The sequence below is a fragment of the Arabidopsis lyrata genome, assembly GCF_000004255.2.
Source record: "Arabidopsis lyrata subsp. lyrata unplaced genomic scaffold ARALYscaffold_6, whole genome shotgun sequence".
Lineage (NCBI taxonomy): Eukaryota > Viridiplantae > Streptophyta > Magnoliopsida > Brassicales > Brassicaceae > Arabidopsis > Arabidopsis lyrata.
The window spans coordinates 23154297-23180033 of NW_003302550.1; the positions used below are offsets into that span (position 1 = coordinate 23154297).

The following is a 25737-nucleotide window of genomic DNA, read 5'->3' on the forward strand; positions in this document are numbered from 1 at the left end:
AATACCATACCTTATCCACCAACCCAAAAATCCCATTTTGTTCACAAAATTCGTCAAAGATGGACCAAGTCACATAATCAGGGTCCATGACCATGTCTTCCTTCACTAAACCACCTCTGTAATCAAAGACATCTTCTTTCACAGAACCATATCCAGCATAATGCATATTGACTTTCATAATGTCACTGCAATCAGAGAACAACATTATATTAGTCAAATTCGAAACGGGAACACAACAAAGTGTCGATTTTGGAACCCAAATCGATTCCCCATTTCGATTTCACAAAACAGAAACCCTAAAAATCGAGTATCGAAACATATACCTCATTGTCGTCGTCGATTCAGACAAACGCTCGGAGGCCTGAAACACTCGGAGGCCAAGCTGCGTTAGCCGTAATCGTCGTCGTCTCTCTTCCCCAGTTTATCTCTTCTCTTTTCTTCGATTTCAAAACCCTAACCTCCTCTCTCTGATTCGCGTTTTCTGGATCGAAGATGGTAGCTTCTGGAAAATCCGAACTTTCCTTGCCCAATTTTGCCTGCAGTGCCTTCGATTGAAAACCCCCCAAATCGATTTGGGAATTCTCAGAAACCCTAACCCTATTTCGATTTGGGAAAAAGCTCGAGGGATAACAAGTTGTGAAAGGGGTAAAAGTGAGTTTTAACCCACATTGATTAGTCACGTGTTAGTATAATTAACATTGTTTACGATTTCGTCAACGGCCATTAACGGCGTTTCAACGTCGGGAAGGAAAACGGAGAAAACAAATACGTCAGAGTTTTTAATACAACTCAAGAATAAGCTGGGTTTTATTCCGGCAACGAAAAAAGTTTAGGAAGGTTTCTGGCAAATATTAAATAGTTGAGGTTTTTTTAGGGAATTTTCCCTAATAAAATATAGAAAGGTGGTGATTAAATTTTGAATTAAAAAAAGATAAAGACAGATTTGAGAAAGAGAAGGTTCTGAATTCTGAATATTAAAAGAGTACAACAAACACCTAATCAAACAAAGATTATCTTCCAAGTTTGACGATTTTCCTCGTCCACAGCTCATGATCCTCCCGGCTCACGTGGTTTGTTTTTTCTTAAACTCAATCTATTAATTCTTTCATCGACTCTATTATTATTACGTATTCGATTAGAAAGATTATAGATAATTAGTCAATTACACTTCACAGTTAAACAACCTTCTACATGTACAATGTTGTCTAAATAATATAGCAGAACGTTTTTTTAAGAATGTGAACAGAAGATTGTGATCTGATCTCTAGTATAAGAACATTAATCCACCATTTTAATCATAGTTTTATGGGGCATTTGATTTGTTTTTTTTTTTTTCAGTACACATTACGAAATACGTTTTTTTTATTTTTTTGAAATACGTTATATGTTCATGACGTATTTGAAAAGTTGTATATAATTAGGCTGCGTAACTTATTATCATCAAATTTTCTTGTACTGTGTCGCGTATATTGATTGGCTATCATAATACAATGTCGTTGTAGGGAGGGAAAATAAAATGTTAGTCCTAGATAATATGGTTTAGTTTTTAATTGATGGTTACTAGTAAGTCTAGTATATATATATGTAAAAGAACTATTTATGAAAGTTGATATAATTCTATTTGTTTTGAGTTTTTTTTGTTCATGTGATATAAATAGAAAATCTTATACAAATATTTTAAGAGAAAACAAAAAAAGCATTATAAGTGGTTGAAAAAATCAATCGTAGGTAATTTTTTCTGAAAATAAAATGAAGTCAAATATTGAAATAAGAAATTATTATTTTTCTTTCCATTTCAGCAAAATTAGGTTTTGCCAATTTGAGGTAACTTAACGTTTAGGCTATTTAAAACTATCACCAAAAAAACGAAGTTACGTTCTATTTGACCGTTATTGCTCGCATATTTGATAGTTTTGTAACAAGTTAAATAACTCTTCTTTTGCAGATTTATTAGAAGTTATTATCGTGTACTGTACGCAACTGAAATAGTCATTGCAATAAAGATCAAACTAATCCAATGTTGTGGACGCAATATTGGGAAAACAATGGGTGTGGCTTGTGAGTTTGTGAGTAACTTGAATCTTAATTAAGAAATTAGTTATCTCTGTCCCAATAAGTTTGAAATTTGACAAAAAAAAAGAAATTAGTTATCTCCAATAAATATCACGTTATTGAACGGTACGTCTACTAAACTAGGGTAGTCACAAGCAAATCACGTGTAAAATGTCTATTACGTGGAAGCATACCAACTTTTCTGAATTTTGTGGTTTTGCCCTTTGCGCCATGTGGTAGTTTTCGTGACACTTGGCAAACAAATTACAAACCAAATATTTTTATATATTTATATTATTTATGAGTATACATACTATATATATACCATATATGTAGTTTTTATAGTCTTTATTGAAATTTTAATTTTTTATTTCCATGCAATTTCTAATATCATTATAAATTTATAATCAAACAAATTTCAAAAAAATATTAACCCAATTTTGGGCCTGTTTTTAAGATGAAGAATGTGAGTAGTACAGTATCTATTATAAAAAAAAAAAAGAGAGAGAAAAAGAAAGAATTTATTAGTGGTTACTAATCGTGGTGACTTGTAAATGGGTGATATATATATAAATATTCAAATGAATTTATTTAAACCGAAATTGGAAATTGAGAAAACCTGTATGTTGGTAAGGGTAAATGACCGGTTTATCCGGCGGCGGGATGCTATATAAATTAAATTTATTAAATTTGATGGCTAGACGATCGTCGTGATTTGGGGAATTGAAAACGAAGTTGATGAGAGTGACGTTATACTACTGATGGCTAAATCTAGATATTGTTATAGTGCGTACGCGATAAAATATTCAATGCTGGACCTGGATTGGTGCACAAAAAAGAGAAAAAAATTTTACTGTTGGATTTTTTTACCAAGTGAGGTTATTTGTTTATTCACATTCCCCACATCGTACATAAATAAGATTTGGATCTTAGCGATTTGAGCGAAACTTTTGGGCTTAAGTCCAGAATTACCATTGACCCCAAATAGGCCCAAAATTTTCTGTAGACCCAATGAGACTCACAAGGCTTCTTTGGACAACTTAGATGATAATGATATACGGTATGTCGTCAATGGAATTTCGGATTTAGAATTAGTAGTTGTCTAGTTAATGATGTAACACAAGAACAAGAGTACACACAATATTTGTCTGTGGCTTTATTCGAAGGAAAACCACTGGTGTGGCTGATGCCCTAGCTAAACAATCTCTCCGCTTGTATGCTATAAACTTTACTCGAGTTAATGTAATCGGGTTGCACAAAAAAAATAGAGAACACACAATAGTTAACGAATTCAGCAATAATATGCAGTTCCTTTACATTGCTTTTCTAAATTTGGATCTCTGACATTGAATATTTTCTGGTCATGATACTTCTGATTAGTCATGCAGACATAAAATACAAATGTGATCAACTGAAATCTAGACTTCAGACCGGTTTATCCTGTATAGATGCAGAGGTTGAGATAACCATTGTTGGCAAAGTTAATCATTATTGGCAAATTAGATCATGCAGAAGTTGAGACTTGAAATACAAACGGGTTAATCATCTCCTGTTTCAAATCGATTTTTGGTTTAAGAAGTTGTTTAAGACGATTTTGTTATTTAGATTTTCACTGCATATCAATTTCATCAAGATTCTACATTATTTCGAAATAAATATATCGAGGAAAATCGATATTCTAAACCAACAAACTACTTATTGATTGTCTCAGTTCAAACACTATCGCTAATTAAGAAGTAAGAACAACTAAAAACAAAGCTTAAGAGTGAGAGTTGAGTGATTATTGTGTGAGTTTATGTTATGTAATGTGCAATATATAGTTTGATGATATGATTTAGAGCATATAACATATGGTGAAATTGACCCACCACCACATGACATCAATCGCTATCATACACATGGGATGATGATGATGATGCCGCTCCTTTTCTTCTAGCACAAGACTTCCTTTTTACTTGTTTTTCCACACCTTTCACTTTTCTTGATTATTGAATTTTTAATAAATAGATATCGATATTGATATTTCGAACTTATAATTTAGTTTGCATTATTGCATGATTCTTGTGATTATAAGAGGTGGACACACGAATTAAAGTTATCAAACTCTATCAATATGTGTGCCAGAGTTTTACAATAAACGGAATAATATAGAGATAATTAGGCCAGAGGTAAGGATCTGGGCCCAAATTAGTTTTTTGGTAATTCTTGTCGGGGCTCAAAACTAATGTGACATTAGCCCATCTTTTTTCCCGTTTTAGCCTCACGCGCGTCTAAGGAAACGGAAGAGTTCTTTTGTTTCTCCCGAGGTGTTCATGCGTGTATATGTGGGGTTCTCTTAAATGAATTCATATTCTTCTGCACTAGACTGTTGAGTTTCTTTGTTCTTCTCTCTATTTTTCTTCCTCCATTAAAACCCTAATTGCGATCATTTCTCCCAGTTTTCTTACCATCTTCCGTCGCTTTCCTTTTTTGTCACACGGAACTGCAACCGCTTCGCCGTCGCGACTTGCCGGAGTGTCTGTGCCCCCGTTTATAGCGTTAACGCGGTGGATTCATCCGAAGAGTTATGTTTTTATGTTTTAAGTGTCGGATAGTCGAGCTTTTTTCCCCGATTTTGGTGTTTTCTTTTTTGGAGATTACAAATGTTTTCTTTTCTGGTTGTTTTCCTTATACTGCATACCCGATTGTGTACTTTTTAACCTTTATCTGGTGTTTTTTCCCTGTTTTACTCTATAAATTCGGTGTTTATAGCCATAGATCTAATTGGTACTTCACTTTTCTCTTGTCCTTCAGTTTAGATATTCATATTTTCACATAGATCTACATTTACTCTAATATTTCCTAACAACTTTCTGTTTCTTCTCGTAGACATCTACAGATCTAAATAGACTAGCATGTTTCCGTGTAGATCTATACGCGTATTTTATAAACAACTATTGGTTTTTTTGGATATATACAGATCTAATTAGGTTGGTATAGATCTAATTAGATCTGTATTTATCGTATATATCTGTAACTTCTCCTCATACTTTTACTTATATCCGTGTAGATGCATGTTGATGTTTGTCAATGTATCTAATTTTGTTTTTCCCTTTGTACAGTAATATGGCTGAGTTGGAGCTTCCTTCCCGATTGTTCGCCGATAGAGAGGAACCTGCTGGTGATAGAGTTAATATGTACTTTAAGCTCAACACGATCAAGGCTGTGCTCAAAGCCCTTACGCCTGAAGAGCTTGATACCATTAGGCCGTGCTTCGGGAAACTTCTTGATGTCTACTCCAAACCGGTGTTCTCTGGCAAATTGGCTCACTTTCTGTTAACCCGCCAGCTCAATGTTGTAAAGCGACACGAGATATGGGTTGTTTTTGCTGGCAAACCGGTCCGATTTTCTCTCAGTGAGTTTGGTTTGGTCACCGGCCTAAATTGTCAGCCTCTTCCAGCCCTGGATAGAGCTTTAACCAAGTGTCCTCCCGGCGTCACTCCCTACTGGTTCACTCTGTTTGGTGGTGAAAAATGTTTCACCGGAGAGATGTTGTTGGGCAAGCTTCGAAGGCCAAAGGCACTGTCTAGTGAAGTGAGAGTCAAGTATGCCTATTTGTTACTTGTTGATGGTTTTCTTTGTCGTCGATCATTCCACATGAAGATTCCTAAGGAGCATGTGGAGATGATTCGTGATCTTGATGTCTTTTTGAAATACCCTTGGGGGCGCTACAGTTTCGATATGACAATGCAATGCATTAAGTCAAGATCTCTCAATCAATTAGCTCAAGCAACTATGGCTATTCAAGGTTTCATCCATGCACTTGGTCTGGTTTTGGTGGAGGCGGTCCCAGCTGTTTTGTCTGCTGTTGGTGAAATAACTGACCCCGAGTCTGGGGATGAAGATGTTTTCCCAGTTATTTCACTGAAACTGGATAAGGTTTGGGACCTCGACAAAGATTCCAAGGTACAATTGACATCTATATTTATCTTTAACTGTCTACCTTTTCAATGGAGTTATAATTGGAAAATAATAACCTAATAATTTTTGTTGTAGGTTGATGTCTTCTCTATAATACCTGCGCCCCACGATGTTGTTGGTTTAGAAGATTGTAGTTGGGCTGATGAGGTCCGTGAACTAGGTGCTGAAGTTATTCTTTCTAAAATTGAAGAGGGATACGAATTCAACCGGGGGATGTTTGTAGGGGGACTTAGAGGCGCTGTTTTGCATGTGGAGGCTCCTCCTCGGGTAGTTAACAAAGGTAAACGCAAAGTTTGGTCCAGGCATAGTGGTGAACATCTGGTCAGAGGTGGATCCTCCAGGGAAAGAAATTGAAGGTTCGTAGTGGTAAGGGTAAGCATGTCCTGTCTGACCCTAATACTTCTCTTCTTGGGGCTCTTAGAAATGAAATTGAGGCTGGTCTGAAGGATGCTCGTGGTGATGTATATGCTCATGTTTGTGTAGACTTGAAAGAAATGGAGTTGAGGTTGGAGAGGAGTATGAAACTAAGTATTTTCTCTGCGGTTGCTGAGGCTCTCAGGTCTAGGGAAATTGTAAAGAGTGTTGTTACTGAGGTTGGGGTTGGTACTTCTGATCCTTACAGCCAGCCACCCGCTAATGGTGCATCTAACCCTGTCAATCCTGCTAAAGTTGCATCTATCCTCGTCAATCCTGCTGATGGTGCATCATCTCCTGTCTATCCAACTGCATCCTCCAACTTGAATGGTGAATCTGAAGAGGTAATTCGCTTGTTCTGTGTCACTAGTTACAGTTTTTAATTCATTTTAGTGACCTTTTCTATTTTCTAGGCTGAAGATTCTTCCTCTGGGAGTGAGGATTCCACTAAGTCTCAGGCATCGGGAGGTACTATTGATGGGGAAGGCGGCAGTGTTCCTGAGGCTGCATTGGAATCTGATGGTACTCCTAGCTCGGAGAAGTTCAAGAAGCTAGTTGAGCTACTTGAGCCAAGATTGTAAGTTTATACTCTTTTTTTCTATTAAAGCTACTTAATTATTTAGATATGCATTAACATATGTAGAGATATATAATTAGGCATTTAGCTATGCATGCTACCATGTAGAGATATATATATTCAGCCCGTATGCTATTTTATTAGTTACATTTGATTTGAATGGTTCTCCTACCTCTGAGAAGTTCATGAAACTAGTCGACCTACTTGAGCCAAGATTGTAAGCGTAGACTCTATTTTCCTATTCAAGCTAATTAGTTATGTAGATATGTATTAACATATGTAGAGATATATAATTAGCCATTTAGCTATGCATACTACCATGTAGATATATATATTCAGCATGCATGCTATTTTATTAGTTACAATTGGTCTAAATGGTATATATTGTGTTGCATCGTTATGTTGTGTATATTATTATTTCCAGTGACTTTGAGTATGGTGGAGGAATTGTTTTGAAGGAGAGTGAATTGCGTCTGGTTGCTAGTAGCATACCCCCTGATAATCCCCAGGTTTATCTTTGTTCCATGTTTTTTTATGCTAGAGACATGTGGTACTTTCCGTTACTAATTGGTGTCTTTTAGGTTATGGATGCTTGTGTCTCTGTAATGAGAGAATCTGTCTTCATTAACACTAATCCAGCAGCCGTCCCTAGAGCTGATATGCTGACAAGCCATTTCCATGGTTCTCTTGCTGTTATGTTCTCTAAATTCAAGAAGTGTAGGCGCAAAGAGAGTTTTGAATTTGATGAAGATCTGTTGAGCTCAATAACTCACAGATTTAGCAGCACTGGAAGGAAATGGCTTGAAGCCATAGATTACCTCTACTCTCCTTTCAACATTGACAAGAACCGCTGGATTGCTGTCATGGTGGACCTGCCCTCGCATTCACTCTTTGTTTTCGATTCTACTACTAATGCCCTTCGTGGATCCAGACTTAAACCTGAACTGGAGTTCTTATGTGAGATATTTCCATATTTGGTTCGTAAGATTGGTGCGAACGATCTGATGATAAATTACCCATTGTCTCCGTTGTCTTTCACTCGCCACACCCGCATTACACAAGCTTCAGACCGCGCAAACACCGGTATGCTTTCCCTTCTTTTCATGGAGGCGCATGCATTTGGTGGTTTCGATAAGGTTTGTCAAGTCTCAGAGGCTGGTCTTCGTCAGCGAGCAGAGCAGCTAGCTGTTCAGTTATATGAGCATTGTTGTGGCGATATCGAAGTATGAAAAGGCTCTGTCTTTCTTCCCTCCTATCCCTGTATAACTTTGAACAATTTCTGTCATCTCTATTACCTTTTGGGTTTGTTGTTTCAAATCTGGACTTGTTTTTCGTATCTTTAGGATTTGGGGTAATACTTTATGTTAATGCTGGCTAAGGAATGTGTTGGACTTTTACTTAATCTCGACCCTTTAGTGTAACCTTTTTATTGGACGTATATGTTTGTTATTAGATATTCAACGATGTTTAATGTTATGCTTATGGATATATATTTCTCTAAGTAAACATTTGCAAACGTATTGTATAAGTTTTATGTAAGTTAGTTTAATAGATATTCATTATTATATATTAGTATGTAAAATACGGAATAGACTCCAACAAACATTTAGGCAATCTATTTCTTTATTTATTATGTTTCCGTTTCCTAAGTTTTCGATTTTGTAAAACAATAAAAATAACTCTTCCATTAGATAACTATATTGAAAGGGCTACAGTTAACTACGCCGAAAAAGGGATACAGTGGTCTATGCCTGCGTAGTAGGGGGCACCTAAAAGCCTATGACTCGTACAACACGAAGACGCGTTTTCAATGCGGGGTCCACCGTCTCAAAGCTTACCCTTTCCAACCCATTAAAGGTTGTAATTTGGTTGGTGCGGCAGCCGAAGGAGGAAAAAAATAAAAATTTCCAACAAATGAATAATACGCCAAGACAACCGTTGGCTGCAGAATCTGAAGGAGGATCAAGCTTCACGGTACAAGATATCGGAAATGAGTTCACAGTTGGCTTCTTTGAATGCGACTGCGGGAAGCAGGCGCTGGTCCGGCAAGCGTGGACGGACGCAAATCCAGGCCGACGCTTCTATAGGTGTGGTGCTGGTTGGAGAAGCGAATGTAACTACTTCCGGTGGAAAGACATTGAGAAACCACATGGATGGCAGTATAAGGCTCTGTTGGAAGCAAGGGATATAATCAAAGCACAAGATGCAGAGCTTAAGAGGCTTAGGGAGACTCAAGCCGAAGGAAACCGAATCTATCCCGTTGAGGTAGGTCTTCTAGAATTCCAAACAAAAATTGAGCATTTGGAGAAGGAAAGTATCGTTTTAAAGAGCGATTTGAAGGCAAGCAATGAGAAGGAACAAACTCTCCGAGAAGTCCTCATAATTTCATGGATAGGATTTATTTGTGTTTTAGCGACGGTCGTCCATGCGTTTAAGTAACTAACTAAATGTATAATTAGATGTGTAATAATTTAAGTAAATCGTACTCCGAACTTGTCTTTTGATGGTATAACCGTCTATTCCTGTGATGTAACCGCCTAAATTGACTATGTTTAATATATTTAGTTTCTGTAATCATTTAATTAACTTTAAATTTCGGTAAATATTTTGGCCCATTAAGCTATGAATGAATCAAATAGCCTTCTATATATCAAAAAGTCAGCAATAGTTAGATATCCAAAACTTAACTAGGAAAGAAATGATGTTTTTAAAACCTTTTTTTTTTTTTGGGTATCCTATGCTTAGTATTTTTAAAAATTGACACGCGGGAGGTTGTTTTGTAGACGTAAGAGTTAGTACGTGGCAGTGTATTTATTGTCTTGTTGTTATATTTTTTTGATTACTAAGTTATCTAGTTTCGTGAGCTTATGTATAAAGAAGCGTTAGGAAACAACTTTAAGCCGAAAGCATTAATATATTACAAAGCCAGATTGAATGGTGTGCGGACTCACAAGATCAACGCAATACACCATTTCTAGAAGAGTTCAGGATTATATTACATACGTGGGGAAGGTTCCCGAAAACAGAGATAAATATTACATAATGGTGCCTGTGGCATGCTTATAATACATTGAAAATGTTGCCACTTCTTTAAGCCGTGAACAGGAAACACGTAGATCTGAAGAGCTGCTTTTATACATCCAAAAGGTGCAGCTGATGAAAGCATATTATTAGAGGGATTGATAACATAGATATCTACACGTATTACTAGCAATCTATGTTTTTAAAGTCTCGTATATCTTACCAAAGTTTAAAACCCTTAGTTATATTGGCATCTTGCAGGAAGCGCGGTTATGCCCACTCCCTCGGCATCTGGTACAGCTCCGCTTCGTTATCTTCCGCGGCCTCTGTATTGTTTGATGTATACGACAAAAAAGAATGTAAAGAACCACTATTTGTGTTAGACATCTATATATTATATGTTATATTACATAATACCTTAAATTCCCCAGTTGAAAGGTATCTAGTACGCTTTGGCCTACCTGGTGGCCTTCTTGTGAGAGGAGGTAGAACCGTCAATGTTGCAATTCCGTCTGGTACCTCACGCAAAGTGCTTAAGTCGGGGACGGGATGGATGCTGCCATTGTAAGCGAGACTCCAGAAAAAGCTTCCGTACTGAGGGGCAGCCAACATAGGTACACTCATGTCACAACGGATCGCGGCTGCAATTGCGTGGCTGCAAGGTATCTGCAGCAAAGTGAACTCCTCGCAGGTGCATGTCCTTTTTTGGAGATCCACAACATATGTTAGACCTGTGGTGGTCTTTACTTCGTATTGCTCATTGTTGATCTTGGTCACTTCGTAAGATGTGGACCGTTCATAGTTTCTCTGGACTATTTCTTCCACCTTTGGTGTAAGAGCCTTGTCGTGTTGGGTTGCCTTTTCCCTACGCTTCTCAAACCAAGTCATCAGAGTACCTCTGATGTACTCAAGCGTCGACACTATTGGCAGCTCTCGTGCCTCCTTCAGGACTGCATTGAGTGACTCGGCTACGTTTGAAGTCATGATGTTGAACCTTTCCCCATAGCTGTGTGACCTAGTCCAATGTTCTAAACCAATAGACATTAAGTACTCGGCGCATCCAGGTGAGGTTCGCTCTATTTCTTCGAAGAGCTCGTTGAATGTTGACTTCTTGTATGCTCTAGCTGCCTTCGAGATAAGGCCAGCGAGCATTCTTTTCTTAAACTTGGTAGCCATATTCCTTTGTAGATGAACGATGCAAGCCCCATGGTTCGCCCTTGGATACACCTACAAATAATCATGATATTTTAATTATTGCCCAACTATTAGATAATATACATCCCTATATATTAGCAATACACTCCAAATGTTATATAGGCAAGATATAATATAGACATCCATACCTTTCCGAGACCTGTGTATATCGAAGAGTGACGGTCCGACACGAAAGTTAGATTCTCGCCATCTGGGATTATCTTCTTTAGGCATGTGAAGAACCACTCCCATGATTTGTCATTCTCCCCATCGACTATCCCAAATCCAATCGGGAATATCTGAAAATTCCCGTCTTGTGCGCTTGCTGTTAGGAGACACCCCGCATACTTTCCTCTCAAATGCGCCCCGTCTATTATCACAACATTCCTCATGAACTTCCACCCTCTGACACTTGCCCCAAGAGCTACGAAACAGTACTTGAACCTATCAATATCCACCTCGGTGTGCAAATCCGTGACGGTACCAACGTTTGCCCTTGTCAACATGTGAAGGTAGCTAGGTAGAATCCCATAACTCCCATTTGGGGATCCTTTGGCTAAGTCCATAGCAAGCTCCCTTGATCGCCACGCCTTCGAGTACGTTGACATTATATTCCTCCATCAGAGCTCGCCTTATTCCTATCGGTGTGGGCCCTACTCCAGTACCGCTGTACTTTAACTTTATGATTTGGGATATCACCGACGTAGAGCTTGGGGTGGAAACTGGCTTCTTACTCCTATTGGACATGTATGCTCCAGATGGGCTGTTCGAAGTTCGAAGTCTCGTCCAACCGTAAGCAGTACACTCTCCACGGGCAAGTATCTAACACACAACGAACAATCACAACATCGTTGGTGGTGCGGTGATTTCGATAACTGAACTTCCTGTTGATAGCGTGGACTGCTATTTTAACTTTGCAATCGTCTCGATTCTTGAATACACGTCCCACAAACAGCTCGTCTCCTTCGTAGTCGACATCCAGCACGACAAGTCTTGTCCTCTCTGAACCTATTAAAACAGTTACCATTTTAAATCATTTAATAACGGTTTATTTTTTATAATAGACATCTATTTATAACATGCAAATAATTGAAAATTTTAAATAATAGTTTACCGTCTGGCTCGTTGTCATCAAACACTGGCGCTGCGTCCCTTGCGAATGTGTGTTCAGGAAGGCTTAGCATCCTTAACATTCTGTGAATCGGGGCAGCTGTACAGTTGTCCTCTGCGATGTTATTTAAGAACATATACCGTTTCTTTAGTTTATTGGTCATCCATTTTGCTAACAAATAAAAGGTATTTTTATATAAGTTTTTTCACCATTGATGCGTTCTGCTGCATATTCTTGAGTCGCTTGGACGTCCTGTTGTCCAGAGTCGGCGCCTACATCTCCGCCAGGTCCGTAAGCTACGGATGTTGCAAAACAAGTTAGACATGTATGTTATGTTGTAAATGAGTATCAATAGGTTTACTTTGTAGGATACAGTTATCTTTTGGAAATTAGGTAAACTAGATTTTTTACTATTGATTTGTTCTGATGCCTCTGCTTGAGTCGTCTGGTCGTTCCCTTGTACCGAGTTCTCGCCGATATCTCCACTAGATCTGTCGGCTGTAGATGTTAAAAGAAGAGTTAGACCGTTATATTTCTTGTTGTATAGGTATATATAAATGATAACCTCCACATTCTTTGACCTCTTTCAAAATCTAAGAACAGGTCTCTGGTTAGTCGTGTGACCCTGTTATTATCGGAAGACGAGCTTCCCTCAGGTTCTAGTACACAGATGGGTGACCCACGGTGTGGAGCCTCTGTCAAGGTCTTGTAATGCCTCAAAGCCGCTGAAAGTGTAGCGAACCCGCTGCTTGCGTACGAATTCCCTATCCATCCAAGGGGTCCATCATTGCTGTCCCCCACGTCTTCCCTGGGAACTTACGAGCAGATGATGTTGTCGCCGGCTTCTCTGTCAAGACGGTGCTTTCTTTCTCTCTCCAGCTCCTCCTTACTCATCACTTCACACAGCGCGAACTCGTCCATCAGAGGCACCACTTTGAACCCATCTATTTCCAGTGTCATGTTCACCGGCATAGGGACAACGTACAGCTTCATTTCGTTGATGTCTACCCGCATAGCTAGGAACATGTCCATATCGTCGTCGGAAACAATGTGAATACGGACAGGTTTTACAGAGCCGTCGACGTCCATCCATTCCGGCATTTCATAAGTTAGCTCGATCTTCTCCCTAGTTCTGTTGATGCTGAACTCTTCAATGACCTTCGTTTTTGCTGCTTCAACACCGTCTCCTTCCCTGAAGCGAATGAACCTCCCCATCTGTCCCTCCGCTCCTGAGAATCTCCAAACTCCTGGTTCATCTTTGGACCACCCGCCAAGCTTAACCCGTACCATGCCCGTGATTCTTTCATTAGTCACCTCCATCATTTCACCTGTTTAAGAACCCAAACGAACCATGTTAGAGAAAGTCAACAGGTTTATATCTACAAACTATAAAGAATAAAGCTCCTTACTTAACTCTCCACAAGTATTCTTACGGTCGTCGCTGAAGTTGTAGACTTTATGAGGTTTTTGTAGTTGGTGTCTTGAAGATTTTGCATCTCGCCCCCAAGCCTATTTATTGGGTATCCAACTCTTTAGGTTAGATGTTTAAATTTCAAAATCCCGCCCATCTGGTTTCGTAAAAGATTCTAACCGAAGATTTTTTTGAGACATTATGCAGGTTTGCATTTAATGTCAGTCCTCTCCTTCTTTCTGTCGCCGCGGAACAATCCCATCCATAACAGAGCCGTCGCTTCTTTCATTTTTTGCCAAAAAAGTCTACCCTCCTATCCCACTCGCATGCATACGTTACTACCTGGTTATTTCGTTATTTTCGTCAAACCGGAGCCCAAAAATGAAGCGTTATTTCCATGCCTTTGTGACAAAGCAGTCAATTACCTATTAGCAAATTATCCTCTCTGATTTTACCTCTGAGCTAAGTGTCCCAATAATATATCAAATTTAATTCTATAACAAGTCACCAAAATAAATTACATTGACAAGATGAATAAATTCAAGAAAGGTACATAGTATTGTACTACAGTCTATTATTGTCGGCAGTAAATAATAAATGGTAACGTTAGACCACACGCAGTGGTATATTTTTTACCCGGGTGTAAGCATTATTAAAAAGGGAAATAATGATAAAGTTGGTTTTGAAGCAACACTCAGATATAAACTAAGACTCGGATGTAAGCATTATTCTTTTCTTTCTCTCTCTTCTTTTTCCTTTCTCTCTTTCTTTTTCCTCCTTTTCCTTTCTCTTTCTTTGATACATTTAAATTATTAAATTCATAACACTCAAGGAGAAGCATACAGTGCTGTGTATGCTCTTAGTTCAATCTAAAGTAAATTGTAAACTTTAATTCAAATAACAACATTAAAAAAGTTTTTTTTTTTTTAAACATATGAATGAAAAAGGAGAAATGGATTAGGATGCGAAGAAAAAAGTGGAAGTAACATATTGGCTTTGCAGTGGCCATCAAAATCTAATCTTGATCGTCGTGTCGCTTTAATTAGGAAACACAAAGGAGGGAAAATATATATATATATATATATATATATATATATATATATATCTAAAAAGGTTATTTGATATTGATATATGAACTTTCGAAGTATGAACACATGAAAGAGTTTTTACACATTTACATACGTATTTTCAACACACAACTAGAAAAGTTTTAAAGATAAGATGAATCCAAGTGGATGGAATTGTCTGTCACTTGCATTTGCATATATACACTCAAAATCTGAAAGAAAAAATGTCAGAACTTGTGAAAATGCGTAAAATGATTGGACAAGTAACATCATGAAATAAAAAAATAAAGTTAGGAAAAAAGGGATGAATCATGTAGGTGACGAGAGACAGGTATTACTGTTAGTGATGCAATTAAAGCTCAAGATTCAGGCCTATCCTCATCATCATAGCCTGCGACAACAATCAAGAAAAACCGGGCCTTGTGGCCTAGTGGTAAAGGGGTCACAGCTGTGACTTCCGCCACCGAGGTTCAAGGCACGGCCACTGGCAGGTTTACATAGGGGAATTGCCAATCTCGTGGGATTAGTCTTTGGGCCTAGGAAGCCTTTGGGAGACCCGCGGTTATTCAAAAAAAAAAAAAAAAAAAACAATCAAGAAAACAAAAATCTTTGATCCAAATACATTTTTATTTTCTTTTCCATTTGCTATGAACAAAACAATCTTAAAAAGCAACTATTTATCCCAAATCTAAAAGTAACACTAAGAATATACGTATACATGCTGATTCAATATGGGATTCAAGAAAATTTTAAAATAGATCATTATGGATTTGATTTTCTTTTATACTTAATACAAAATTTTGTGATGGAGAGTGTATGGACTTTGATTAGTTTGGGAAAACTATTCAAATCTTCATTTTTATACAAAATGAGATTTAGAAAGGTAATTGCAAAGCACAAAAGCAGCTTTAATATATCTCTTTCATGAAATTTTTAAAAAATAAAAGATCGTTTTTTTGGGGAAACTAAAACCTTTGTTTCTGTTCTAAACACAGGTAATAGAGCTGAATATTCTCTGTGATTAATTGAAAAAACAAAGTACAGACTCGAAGTTTAAATAGAAAAAAAACAGAGCAACTACTTCCTATCTCTACTCATGACTCAACGTGCTTCCTACAAACCAGGAAGACTTATTCTGCAATCTGATTTATTCATTTTGACTAAATAAACTCAACTTACGACTCTATCTTACCAAAAGACTCGGACAACTAACCAATTTATTCTTCAAATCCTCCCCTAAACTGGAAACACTCTTTCCTTCCAGTTTACTCTTCTCTTGAACAAACACCCATCTTCTTCCTCAATTTCTCGAACACCTCAAGCTTCACCGGTTTAGTCATTAAGTCTGATAACTGATCGTGAGTTGAACAATACTTCAGTTCTATCACCCCTTCATCCACCAATTCACGAAGAAAATGATACCTTACATGGATGTGTTTACTCCTCCCATGAAGAACTGGATTCTTGGACAATTTAATTGTAGAGCTATTATCACAATACAGAACAGTTCCGCTTCCTTGATCAAACCCGATATCTGCAAGAACGTTTCTTAACCACACTGCTTGGCAAGCTCCGTTTGCTGCAGCCACGAACTCAGCTTCGGTCGTTGAGAGCGTAACAATGGGCTGTTTCTTCGATGACCATGACACAACTCCTTCTCCAAACATAAATGTATATCCTGAAGTACTCCTTCGATCATCGCTATCACCAGCGTAATCACTATCCACATAGCCTACCAATTCCTCATCTCCTCCATACTTGTATTGAACACCAAAACAGATTGTGCCTTGAATGTACCTCAGAATTCTTTTCGCAGCTAACCAATGTTGTTCTGTTGGACTCTCCATGTACCTACTTACCAAATTGACTGAATAGATAAGATCAGGGCGAGTGGCTGTCAAATACCTGAGACTACCAACAAGCTGTTTGAAAGCAGTTGGATTAAACGGCTGACCAGCTCCTTCTTTAGTCAGCTTATTTCCAGGGACAATTGGGTTCTTTACAGAGTTGCAGTCTTCCATACCAAATTTCTTTAAAGTATCTATAGCATACTTCTTTTGTGATATGAAGATACCTTGCTCATCCTGAATTACTTCTACACCGAGAAAGTATTTCATCTTCCCAAGGTCTGTCATTGCGAACTCGTTCTTCATTGAAACCTTGAACTTCTCAAGCATAACTTCAGAATTGCTTGTGTAGATAAGATCATCTACATACAAGCTTAAGATCAAGACACTCGCTCCTTCCGTCTTTACAAACAGAGTGTGTTCACAATAACACTTTTTGAACCCTTCCCTCATAAAGTAGCTCTCAATCCTACTATACCAAGCCCTTGGCGCTTGCTTTAGACCATATAAAGCCTTTTTTAGCTTGTAGACTTTCTCACTTTCTTCTATAGATTCGAATCCTTTGGGCTGTTCCACGTAAACATCTTCCACAAGCTCTCCATGTAAGAACGCACTTTTCACATCAAGCTGAAAAACACTCCACCTCCTTTGTGCTGCCAACGCAAGAATTAGCCTGATTGTGTCCCATCTTGCCACAGGGGCAAAAACTTCATGAAAATCAACCCCATGTGTTTGATGAAAGCCTTTAGCAACTAACCTCGCCTTGAACTTGTCGATTTCACCTTTTTCATTGAATTTTGTCTTAAAAACCCACTTAACTCCAATAACTTTGACTCCATCCGGTAACGTCACCAGCTCCCAAGTGTTGTTTTCCTCGATCGATTCTATCTCAGCCTCCATTGCTTTCCTCCATTTTTCATGTTTGATAGCATCTTCAAATTTCTCAGGATCATCCTCTGCTACAAACATTGCCATCATCTCCTCACCATCTTCTTCTATGATTACTCCCATTCCCTCGCAGACATAATCCTTCATCCAAATTGGTTTTTGAGTTTTTCTGGCCGCATTACTGCTACTCGCTGTCACCAATGTTCCAGAATTAACCGCAACCTCTGTTCTCTCACCAACGTTCTCTTCTCCTCCTTCAACACCGCCTTCTTCATCATTCAAATTATTCTGCGAATTAACTTCGTTTTCAGCTATTGGGCTTGCCTCTTCTTCTCCGACATCTCCATCATTCTCTTCAGCAATTTCGATGTCGACGATGGGATTCACTCCTTCTTCTCCAGCAAATTCGATGAGTTTTTGATTTTCTGCATTATCTTCCCAATTCCACGGCTTTGTTTCATCAAATGTCACGTCCTTGCTGATAAAAATCCTTTTTGTAACTGGATCATATAATCGATAAGCTTTAGACTCCTTGCTAACCCCAAACATCACACATGTGATGCTCTTCTCATCTAGTTTTACACGTCTCTCATACGGAACCAGAACAAACGCAACACATCCGAAGACTCGAAGATGCTCAACAGATGGTTTGTGTTTGCTCCATTTTTCCACCGGCGTAACATCTCCTAGAACCACCGTAGGACTTCTGTTAAGAATATGCACTGCATATTGCGCTGCTTCTGGCCAAAAGCAAAGTGGTACCTTCATTCCAAATAGCATACACCTCACCATATTCATAATACTTCTGTTCTTTCTCTCTGCTACTCCGTTTTGCTGCGGAGTGTAGGCGGTTGTAAGCTGTCTCTTAATACCACTTTCGACACAAAAATCCTGGAAGGCTTTGGAATTGAACTCTCCACCTCGATCTGTTCTCAGACACACTAACAGCTCACCAAGCTCTCTTTCTGCTGCTGTTTTGAATTCCTTGAATGTTCTCAATGCCTCAGATTTTTCTGCCAGGAAGTATGTCCAACACTTTCGACTATAATCATCAATGAAATTGATTATGTACCTCTTACCACTCTCAGAGGTAGGTGATATTGGTCCACAAATGTCACTGTGAACTAACTCCAGTCCACGACTTGCTCTCCATGTACTCTGCTTCGGAATGTTGATTCGATTTTGCTTGCCTTTCATACAGATTTCGCACACAGCACCATCATTGTTGAATTTTGTTAGACCATTCACCATCTCCTTTTCGAACAGTGTTTTTAAGCTACTGTGACTCAAGTGACCAAACCTCTCATGCCACACTTCTTCCTCCACTGAACTTATCAGATTTTTCGCCTCTATCTCTTCCCTTGGTTCTTTCACCTTAGCAAAAACAACAAACATCTTGTTTATAGACATGACGGAGTGCATGATTACTCTCTTCTGTTGCTTATGCCAGATTTCACATATGTCATCTTCAATAATGATCCTTAAACCCTTTTGTTGTAATTGTCCAACACTAAACAGATTATTCTTTAAACCGGGCACAAAGTAAACTGAAGAGATCACCTGAACTATGCCGTTGATTTCAAGCCTCAAACTTCCTTTTCCTTCCACCGGCATCCTTCTATCATCTCCAAGTTTCACATATTGTCGGAACGATCCGTCGAAATCCACAAACCACTCCCTCGTTCCACACATATGGTTACTACACCCGGAATCCAAATACCAAACGTGTTCATCTTCAGCTTTGGTGAGATTGATTTGAGCCATCAATAACACATCTTCATCCAGCTCCGCATAATGCACCCTCTTCTCCCAGCTTGGACATTCGTTTTTAAAGTGTCCCATCTTGTGACACTTAAAGCATTCAATATCGGATTTGTCAAAGCTGGTGCTACCTCTGCCTCGTCCTCCTCTTCCTCCACGATATCCACCTCGTCCTCTTCCGCTTTCAATCTTAAGAGCATGTTCTTCACCTCCAGCATGCTTGCTCAGATTTTGTTCGTGCACCAATAGAGAGCTTTGCAATTCATCAACTGAGAGAGACTTGATATCCTTTGATTCTTCTATAGCGCACACCACATATGTGAACTTCTCCACCAAAGTTCGTAGGATCTTCTCAACCACCTTTGCATCTGGCATTTCTTCTCCCAAATTTCGCATATCATTTGCCACCACCATCACACGTGAGAAGTACTCTGTAATTGTATCGCCACTCTTCATTTCAAGCACCTCAAAGTTTCTCCGCAGCCGTTGTAATTGAGCACTCTGTACTCTCGTATTCCCTTGATACTTTGTTCTCATGGATTCCCAAATATCCCTCGAACTATCCTTCTTTGCTATCGTCTTCAAAATCGTTTTGTCAATCGATGCAAAGAGATAGTTTTTCACCTTGAGATCCTTGAGCTTTAACTCCGCAAGCTCTGTTCGTTGTGATCCAGTTAAGATCACGTTCCTCTCCGGCTGTGAGACACCCGTCTCAATTAGATCCCACCACTCTTTTGACCGCAGCAGATTCTCCATGAGCATAGCCCAATGCTCGTAGTCACCATCAAATTTTGGAATGCTCAGCAAAGAATCTTTGTCACCCATTTCACTCTGTTTCTCTTTCTCACTTGCTGTTTCTCTCTCTCACGATGAACTTGTAACAGGTTGGATTACAAGCTCTGATACCACTTGTTCTAAACACAGGTAATAGAGCTGAATATTCTCTGTGATTAATTGAAAAAACAAAGTACAGACTCGAAGTTTAAATAGAAAAAAAACAGAGCAACTACTTCCTATCTCTACTCATGACTCAACGTGCTTCCTACAAACCAGGAAGACTTATTCTGCAATCTGATTTATTCATTTTGACTAAATAAACTCAACTTACGACTCTATCTTACCAAAAGACTCGGACAACTAACCAATTTATTCTTCAGTTTCCCTCTTATCTCTCATGTGTGTTTTTTTTTTCCTCTTTCAATTAGTGAGAAATTTGTAACTTTCTCTCTCACTCTCTGTCTCTCTCTGTTTCGCTGTCTGTGAATCAACTGTTCTTGATTTCCACAAACCTCTCTACACAAAGGTGCGTTCTTTTGCGTTGAAATCATTCATACTTCTCATATATGATCTCGAATCGTCTGTTTCTCTTTGTGGGTTCGTAGTTGTTACCATGTTTCCGGTTCGTGTGATCTGCTCAGACATTTAGTTGTTTTTCCTCTTCATTACTCTGCCCTAGTTTGGTTTCCGAATTCTTATGAGACAATTTCTTCTTATTCGATTCACTTTACTACATTGGATTCCTATAAAGTGTGTCACTTTTTTTTTTTTTTTCTTTGTTGCTTTAGAATCTCTCTGTTCTTCAGGATTTCAACTTCTCAGTATAAAAAATGCCATTTTTCTTAGAATATTGAAGAATTACCTTATGTAAAGAACAAAACAAAGAGATAGTCATGTGTGGATAGACATTATGACTCTGTTCTTGATCTTTATTCTTTCTCTTTAGTATTCATATTTTGTGATTCTTGTAGGTCCTACTTAGATTAGATTAATCACTGGGATTAGTAAACAAGTCTCAGAACATAGATTAATCAGATCCCCAATGGTGGTAATGTGTCAGTGATAAACAATCTCAAGACAGTCTTTTTAGTAATATATCCCTCTATCCTATTGCTAAGATCACATGCTGGATTTTGGTCTTTACTACTTCTTGAGGCTTACTTATTTCTGTGATCTTATTGAAAGTGCTGTTAAACTATCTAACTAATGCTTTCAGGTCATTTTCCATGGATTATAGTTGACCAAGATTTGAATCCAAGGCTTGCCCAGAGAGTATATACTGTTAAGTATTAAACCAAACACTCATGTAAAAGCTCTTTGCTTGACCAAGTTTCTTTATAAGCATAACACTGGGGATCTGTTTTTGGTACAAAAGGAGGGTCTTTTTTTGTCAATAGAACAACTTTGTCGCCTACACTGGTATTAAACAATGGGGGGTTGTGTATCGACTAGTAGTAAGAGTACTTGCAGCAGTTGGAGCAATGGAGAGAAGCCTGTGCGTAGGCCATATCTCGGGATTGGTTGTTGTGCAAGCAAAAGGGCGAAGAGAACGTTTTCAGACCACATTGTCTCATTGCAGAACTTGACTTCTATACCAAATCGGATCACCACTAGCAGCAAGAGCAGGAGCTCTTGCATTTTCACTCAACAGGGACGCAAGGGTATTAATCAGGACGCCATGATTGTGTGGGAAGTGAGTTCTTCAGACTCTTTCTTTTGTATTTCTAACATTATGGTTAACTATAAAGCGGGACTTCTTGTTGCTTTGTAGGATTTTATGTCTGAAGATGTGATCTTTTGTGGTGTATTTGATGGTCATGGTCCTTATGGCCATCTTGTTGCTCGTAAAGTGAGAGATACATTGCCTGTGAAGTTGCAGTCTTTCTTTCATACGCTTCAGTCGAAGCAAAGCAGTTCTAAAGGAACGCGCTTCAGAAGAAATTCAAGCAAATCGGCTGTTCAAGAAGCTGTTAAAGAAGGATCTGACGAGGAAAAACTAAAAGGCTTGTGGGGAGAAGCTTTCTTGAAATCGTTTAAAGCCATGGATAAGGAACTGCGATCTCATCCTAATCTGGACTGTTTCTGTAGTGGCAGCACTGGCGTAACAATGCTTAAACAGGTAGATTTAGAGAACAAGAGCTCTCTTTCGGTTTCAACCGTGTTTCCTTTTATCTAGATGATCTCTTTTGATTGTTCAGGGGTCTAATCTCTTCATGGGAAACATTGGGGATTCTCGGGCCATCCTTGGATCAAAAGATAGTAACGATTCTATGGTGGCAACTCAACTAACAGTTGATCTGAAGCCGGATTTACCGAGTATGCCTAACATCTTTTTGCAATCTTTTTTTTCCTGGCTTGTATGCATTTATCTAATTACGATGTTACTATTTTGTGGGTCTGATAGGGGAAGCAGAGAGGATCAAACGGTGTAAAGGTCGAGTATTTGCACTGGAAGACGAGCCAGAGGTGCCACGAGTCTGGTTACCTTATGATGATGCACCTGGATTGGCCATGGCTAGGGCGTTTGGTGACTTCTGTCTAAAAGATTATGGAGTCATTTCAGTACCTGAGTTCACTCACCGTGTTCTTACAGACAAAGATCAATTCATTGTTCTTGCCTCGGACGGAGTAAGTTAGCGAGTGATCTTATCAGCCTCTGAGCCTCAAAAAAAAGGCTTTACTGATTTGTGAGCTTTATTGAACAGGTATGGGATGTGTTAAACAACGAAGAAGTGGTTGACATTGTAGCTTCAGCTACAAGCCGAGCATCAGCAGCTAGGACCTTGGTGAACTCGGCTGCGCGTGAATGGAAACTGAAGTACCCGACTTCCAAAATGGATGATTGTGCAGTGGTGTGTTTGTTTCTGGATAGGAAAATGGATTCTGAGTCGGATTATGATGAACAAGGCTTCTCTTCAGCAACAAATGCTGTAGAATCAGATGACGGCCAAAGATCAGAACCATGTCTCCAAAGAAACTTCACAGTTAGATCATCATCAGATCAAGAAAACGAGACTTACGGTAATGTGAATACAGAGACTGATGCAGAGGATGAGAAAACGGTAGGAGATCAAAACTGGTTGGGTCTAGAAGGCGTCACACGCGTGAACTCACTTGTCCAGCTTCCGAGATTCTCTGAAGAGAAGTCGAAGACTTGAGATTAGCTTTTAATGTTATTTCTGAGAACTACTGATCTTGAAAAAGTGTCATTTTTCGTTGTTATGCTTGAGCATTGTGCGCAGCTTGATCTGTATTTGTTTTGCTGGTGTTTCATGTTTGATGTATCTGTATTGCACAATAGATTTGCCTCATCGATTCTCTCTTGGAATCCATGAATCAAATGTATATATACATTGTTTTTAGGTATCCCTCTAAACGAAAAAGAATATATGTGCTTGATGTTCTTCATCCACGTCCTGCTACAGTCTATAGAATCTTGAATCTACATGCTGACATCGCCTAATCCTGTCAAGTATTTGCAGGCACAAGATGAACACACAGGAAGAACATTCAGACGCTCAAGACTAAATTTTCAAGAGAAATTCTCGAAAAATAGGAACAGCTGGCAAACCTCGCTTGAGTGAGAACTTGAATTTGTTTCCCCTGATGCTTGCGCCTCAGCTTTTTCGTTTGAGTAACTTCAAGAATTCGAAATGAAAATCAGGCAACCGATATAAGCAACACAAAATTTCTCTTCGTGATAGCCGCCAAGCTGATATGTGCAACATTTTCAAATAAGTTGGATAAAAAAGATTGAAGATGAAGAAGACTCACGTCGACAAAATAGTGACCCATATGAGTTCTATACAATCAACCCAAAGAAGCCTTTGGTCTACAGGAATTACACCGTATGTAACCAAGTGAGCCAATGGCCAGAGTTTCCAGCCTGCCTGCACAGACAAAATCATGACATAACCTTTAGATAAAATCAACAGACTAACTTTAAGCTTTATATATGATTATGAAGACACATGGCAAGGAGAGTTAATTACGGTGAGCATTGGCCAAAATGTTGTCTTGATTTCGCTGAAAATGTCAGCTGGAGATTGGAAACGCAAGAGCCCTAAAACGGTAAAGTAGATACTGTTCCAAATTGCAGACCAAATGGTTTGATCAAAGGCGACTTTTGCAGGGACTACCCACCATTCTTGAAAAGGAAAGAGAGCCTTGTAACAAGAAAGATTTTAGCTTTCAGCGCATGTCTATACAACATATCTTGACAGAGCATAGATTGATTTTTACCTCACAGAATTGGTAGTAATAGTGAGAGAGTGATCCATGGAGAGTGAATCCAACAAGACCTGATCTAAGAACACGAGCTCGATCAAACTCAAACAGCGGTTTTCCTTCATAACACTACATAAATTTACAGCCAAAATGGTCAGAGAGAACTCAAATTGAGCAGCTTTCTAGAGGGTTTTTAATTGTTTACTTGTGCAATCCAATCTCCTAAAGAATACACAATTCCACTAATCGCCATTTTCGCCAAAACTGGGTTTGTTTTGAGAATTTGTTCATACGCAACCCAATTGTGTTCAGGTGCATACCTAAGTATCTCGTAGAGAGTCCAACCCTAAGATGAACATTAACAATCATTACATCAATTTTGGTATAATCCCATAAAGGAGCAAGCTTTGCAAAAATAGAAGAATCAATCCACCACAAGAGCGAAAGAAAAACCCTAAGCTTACTTGCCAATAGTCATGATCGATGGTTAAGAGCTTAGTAACCGCAACGGTACCGGCGGCGAGAACTATGGCTGCGTTGATTCCTCGACTCATCAGCTGATCTGTATCTTCTGTTTGTTCTTCCTCTGGCTTGAAATTTTCATTTTTAACATCGACTGCTTCTCTGTCTTCAATGATCGATTTAACGATCAAGTTCCTTCTCTCTGTAATCAATCGTTTCCGATTCTTAAAAGGGTTGATTCTGGGTAATTGACATGCGGTTTTAATCCGTGAAGAAAGCTTCCCGGAGACGATGATGGTGGTAGGACAACAGAGAGCTGCCATGGACTTTGCACTTCTCAAAGGAAGATACTTTTTCTCTTCTCGTTGGCTCTCTCACCGCCAAAGGTGAAGTTTTTAGACTTTTAAGATGGTCGGCTGATTTTATAACCATAAACTATTTTGCTCTCAGCTTTTCCCCTAACTTTTTTGCCCTTGAAAATTCCACCATAAACTTTAGATAATTCTCACAATTGCAACATGTACTTTCGGATTCATCCTTAAAACTACGCCTCCAATTGAACCGGCCAATAAACCAGTACCACATAATCCGGTTTGATTTAATTCAACTTTAACCAAATTTAAACCCGATTTTGACCCGAATCTTCTTCTTCTTCACCTGATTTTGACCTGATTTATCCTCCTGTAGCTTTCTTGGATTTCACCATTGATCCTCCTACAGCTTTCTTGGATTTCACCACGTATTTCCTCTATATCAATACCTTTACCTCTAGCAGCATTTACCTCTTCACCCGATTTTTACCCGAATTCTCAGCCAACGAGAAATTCCCGGAGATATTGACACTAATCGAACATCCCGAGAACTGGCAAACCAATCTAACACCAGGCAAAACGTGGAGATTACCTTTACCGGTGATGTTTAGGTCACGTGTGAGATTCAAATCAGCGACGAGCTTACACGTGGAATCT

General features: G+C 38.8%; 7 protein-coding genes across 9 annotated transcripts in view; 4 read left to right on the forward strand and 3 right to left on the reverse strand.

The window, feature by feature from the left end:
• Positions 1–328, reverse strand: part of LOC110227452 — a 5842-nt gene extending 5514 nt beyond the window's left edge. The window contains exons 1-2 of the mRNA XM_021021552.1: positions 324–328; positions 6–185 (exon numbers count right to left, since the gene is read on the reverse strand). Coding sequence (XP_020877211.1) covers positions 6–185; positions 324–328 — 185 coding nt within the window. The remainder of the gene's footprint in view (positions 1–5; positions 186–323) is intronic.
• Positions 329–4223: 3895 nt separating this feature from the next.
• Positions 4224–6386, forward strand: LOC110227210. Its single transcript, XM_021020766.1, has 3 exons — positions 4224–4615; positions 5154–5997; positions 6088–6386. Exons 2-3 carry the CDS (start codon positions 5158–5160, stop codon positions 6364–6366), a joined length of 1119 nt encoding a protein of 372 aa, XP_020876425.1. The 5' UTR covers positions 4224–4615; positions 5154–5157; the 3' UTR covers positions 6367–6386.
• LOC9310932 lies at positions 6375–8457 on the forward strand. Its single transcript, XM_021020762.1, has 4 exons — positions 6375–6770; positions 6840–7003; positions 7428–7512; positions 7585–8457. The coding sequence occupies exons 1-4, from the start codon at positions 6507–6509 to the stop codon at positions 8230–8232; spliced, it is 1161 nt and encodes a 386-aa protein (XP_020876421.1). The 5' UTR covers positions 6375–6506; the 3' UTR covers positions 8233–8457.
• Positions 8458–8917: 460 nt separating this feature from the next.
• Positions 8918–9442, forward strand: LOC110227453. Its single transcript, XM_021021553.1, has one exon. The coding sequence runs from the start codon at positions 8918–8920 to the stop codon at positions 9440–9442; it is 525 nt and encodes a 174-aa protein (XP_020877212.1).
• Positions 9443–9816: 374 nt separating this feature from the next.
• Positions 9817–11368, reverse strand: LOC110227218. The gene is made up of 3 exons (XM_021020794.1): positions 10442–11368; positions 10248–10350; positions 9817–10156 (listed from the first exon to the last, which is right to left on the reverse strand). Exons 1-2 carry the CDS (start codon positions 11198–11200, stop codon positions 10267–10269), a joined length of 843 nt encoding a protein of 280 aa, XP_020876453.1. The 5' UTR covers positions 11201–11368; the 3' UTR covers positions 9817–10156; positions 10248–10266.
• Positions 11369–20428: 9060 nt separating this feature from the next.
• On the forward strand, positions 20429–23483 carry LOC9308848 (probable protein phosphatase 2C 52). Its single transcript, XM_002872733.2, has 6 exons — positions 20429–20606; positions 21297–21773; positions 21852–22199; positions 22279–22396; positions 22485–22708; positions 22786–23483. The coding sequence occupies exons 2-6, from the start codon at positions 21510–21512 to the stop codon at positions 23236–23238; spliced, it is 1407 nt and encodes a 468-aa protein (XP_002872779.1). The 5' UTR covers positions 20429–20606; positions 21297–21509; the 3' UTR covers positions 23239–23483.
• LOC9308849 (protein SYM1) lies at positions 23371–25166 on the reverse strand. Of its 3 annotated transcripts, XM_021020781.1 has the most exons (7): positions 24772–25165; positions 24513–24653; positions 24323–24436; positions 24073–24246; positions 23855–23970; positions 23652–23718; positions 23371–23545 (listed from the first exon to the last, which is right to left on the reverse strand). In XM_021020781.1, the coding sequence occupies exons 1-7, from the start codon at positions 25090–25092 to the stop codon at positions 23540–23542; spliced, it is 939 nt and encodes a 312-aa protein (XP_020876440.1). In that variant the 5' UTR covers positions 25093–25165; the 3' UTR covers positions 23371–23539. The 3 variants fall into 3 exon arrangements, with proteins under 3 accessions (XP_020876440.1, XP_020876441.1, XP_020876439.1); XM_021020782.1 differs by lacking the exon at positions 24513–24653 and having other exon boundaries at positions 24772–25166; XM_021020780.1 differs by lacking the exon at positions 23371–23545 and having other exon boundaries at positions 23598–23718; positions 24772–25166.
• Between the last annotated feature and the right edge of the window lie 571 nt (positions 25167–25737).